This window comes from Culex pipiens, chromosome 2 (genome assembly GCF_016801865.2).
Source record: "Culex pipiens pallens isolate TS chromosome 2, TS_CPP_V2, whole genome shotgun sequence".
Taxonomy (NCBI): domain Eukaryota; kingdom Metazoa; phylum Arthropoda; class Insecta; order Diptera; family Culicidae; genus Culex; species Culex pipiens.
This window is the reverse complement of record NC_068938.1, coordinates 208,176,657-208,178,834: the sequence shown is the minus strand read 5'-3', so window position 1 is coordinate 208,178,834 and position 2,178 is coordinate 208,176,657. Positions and strand designations below refer to the sequence as shown.

Below are 2,178 nucleotides of genomic sequence, written 5' to 3'. Positions count from 1 at the left end.
CGGTGAAGTTTGATGACGATGATAATTAGGGGCTTCAACTAGTTGGTTGAATTTTATGCCAGGCTCGATGGAGTGGAGACTTATTTGTTGAAACGTTAAGTGGTGTAATAAACGGTGCGGAAATGTTCGTCAATTTGGTCAATTAGTGTTGATAGGTAGCGGTATCGATAGGACAGCAAATTATAAACTTTCGAGAAAATACAAATGAATCAAAAAATACCAGATGATGCAACATGATTTCATTATTTCTCTACAAAGAATTCTTCCCTATTCTGAACTGAAATATTTCTACTTAGAAGAATGCAATCAAATTTATTTTTTTAGCTTTTCGAATCCCTACTGACTAGGAACAACTCAAGATTCTGCGTGCTCAGCCACGTTTTTCGCACCACATTGGTTTGCACTACTAATCGCACCGTAGATTGCACTGATTCCGGGAACCGTAACGTCCGCTCCGCACGCCGTAAGCTTCTCCTGAACGCAACTCTTGCTTTGCTCCAGATCGCTGTAAAGAAATGTGGTCTGTTGGTTCTAATCAGAAACTTGAACTTGACCCGCAACTAACCTGCACTCGCTTTCGTTGAACCCAGAAATGGGAACGCTCGGATTGATAAACGGCGCTTTGCAGTCGTCTACGAGTGAGTCCAGACTATCGATGCAGGAGTAGAATACCTTGGCTAGAAGGGAGAAATTCAGCATGTAACGGAACGATTCGCTACAACAACTAGAGCTATTCTTACGATCCGCCGCCGTCGTCCGGTTCTTACAGCCCAGCACCAGGACTTCCCGCACGATGGCCTGCAGAACCCTGCGATTGTCCGCACCGTCCCGCGTCAAACACCGGTTGATCGAATCGAGCAACGGGTCGTAACAGGGCAGCATCCGTTCGACCGAGCAGTTGTGGAAGGTGTCCCCGAGGTTCTTGTCCTGCAGCTGCTGCATGATTTCCAGCACGGCCGGACATTGGTAGATTTGCTGCATGGACTCCGCCACCTTCTGGAAGCCGTCGGCGGATCCGGCGTTGCAGGCAGCTTGCGTGGACTGCAGCAGCCGGCCCAGGGCCGGGTGCATGCCTTCGGCGGGAGCGTCGTTACATAACGAGCCTGGAAGGTAACGGAATGCAGATAAGAACATGAACTTGCTTGGGGTGGGACGTCTTACCAGTGACGGAAAAGGCAGCGAAAACCACGAAAACGGCTCTGTTGATCGACATGACTCAACGACACAATTGGTACTGACTGGTGCGGAAGCTGCGAGCTCGTGTGAACACTCGTGACTGAGGAGGAGCGGCTTAAGTGAGTTAAATCAGCTTAACGATTTCAATTTCTCTGATAATCCAGTTAGTGTTGAAGGTTTGCGTTCATCAACAGTGCTACCCGAGCAGACGAAAATTTCTTGGGAATAACATTTTTTGATATTTGAATAGACTAGACCAATAACATTTTATTTTATTTACAACAAGATTTGTTGTTCGTCGTTATGACTAATAACATTTGTAGTTATTTTTCGAACAAATCTTTTTTATTATTTTTTGTTATTTTAACAAATAATCCGATCATCTCAAAACAGTTGGAGATATTCTTCCATAACAAAAAGTTGTTTTGGCTTTCAACCAATATCTGATCAATAACAAATTTTGGTATGATAACTTAAATTGTTATTAAAGCCTTAAACAGAGAAAGAGACGACAAAAATTGTTTTTTTCAAGAAGATTCCATAACACTTTTTGTTATTTTAACAGTATTTTTTATTAAAATGACATGAATTTTGTTATTACCGTCTGCCCGGGCTTGTATTACTACGGAGAAAGAGACGACGTACAACGAGTTCGGAGTTCTATTTTTAGAATCTAATCTGTGAAATATTGGTATAGAATGCTTCAGGTTTCGTAGAATCCCGAATTTCTGAAATTCAAGCATCAATTTCAATTCAATACGATATTTTTTTTCAGTTTAACTTTTGTAAAGCAAGACGAGTTTCTTTACCTTAAATTTTTTTGTAACGTCAACTCCACAGACTTTTTCATCCTACTTTAACTTGCGTAGGCTGACCTTCCACGTTCCATACCCTCCGTAATACCGTACAAATTACCACTAATCAATTACAATTAGGGATGATTAGTCATCGCGGCAGCTCAACAAAGACCGATAATGTCGACGGGGCCGTTTCGTCGAGGTC

General features: G+C 42.5%; 1 protein-coding gene across 1 annotated transcript; it reads right to left on the bottom strand.

Moving 5' to 3' along the window:
* Positions 1–217: 217 nt before the first annotated feature.
* LOC120423748 (uncharacterized) lies at positions 218–1,315 on the bottom strand. The gene is made up of 4 exons (XM_039587664.2): positions 1,162–1,315; positions 741–1,103; positions 566–677; positions 218–505 (listed from the first exon to the last, which is right to left on the bottom strand). Exons 1-4 carry the CDS (start codon positions 1,211–1,213, stop codon positions 355–357), a joined length of 678 nt encoding a protein of 225 aa, XP_039443598.1. The 5' UTR covers positions 1,214–1,315; the 3' UTR covers positions 218–354.
* Positions 1,316–2,178: the final 863 nt, after the last annotated feature.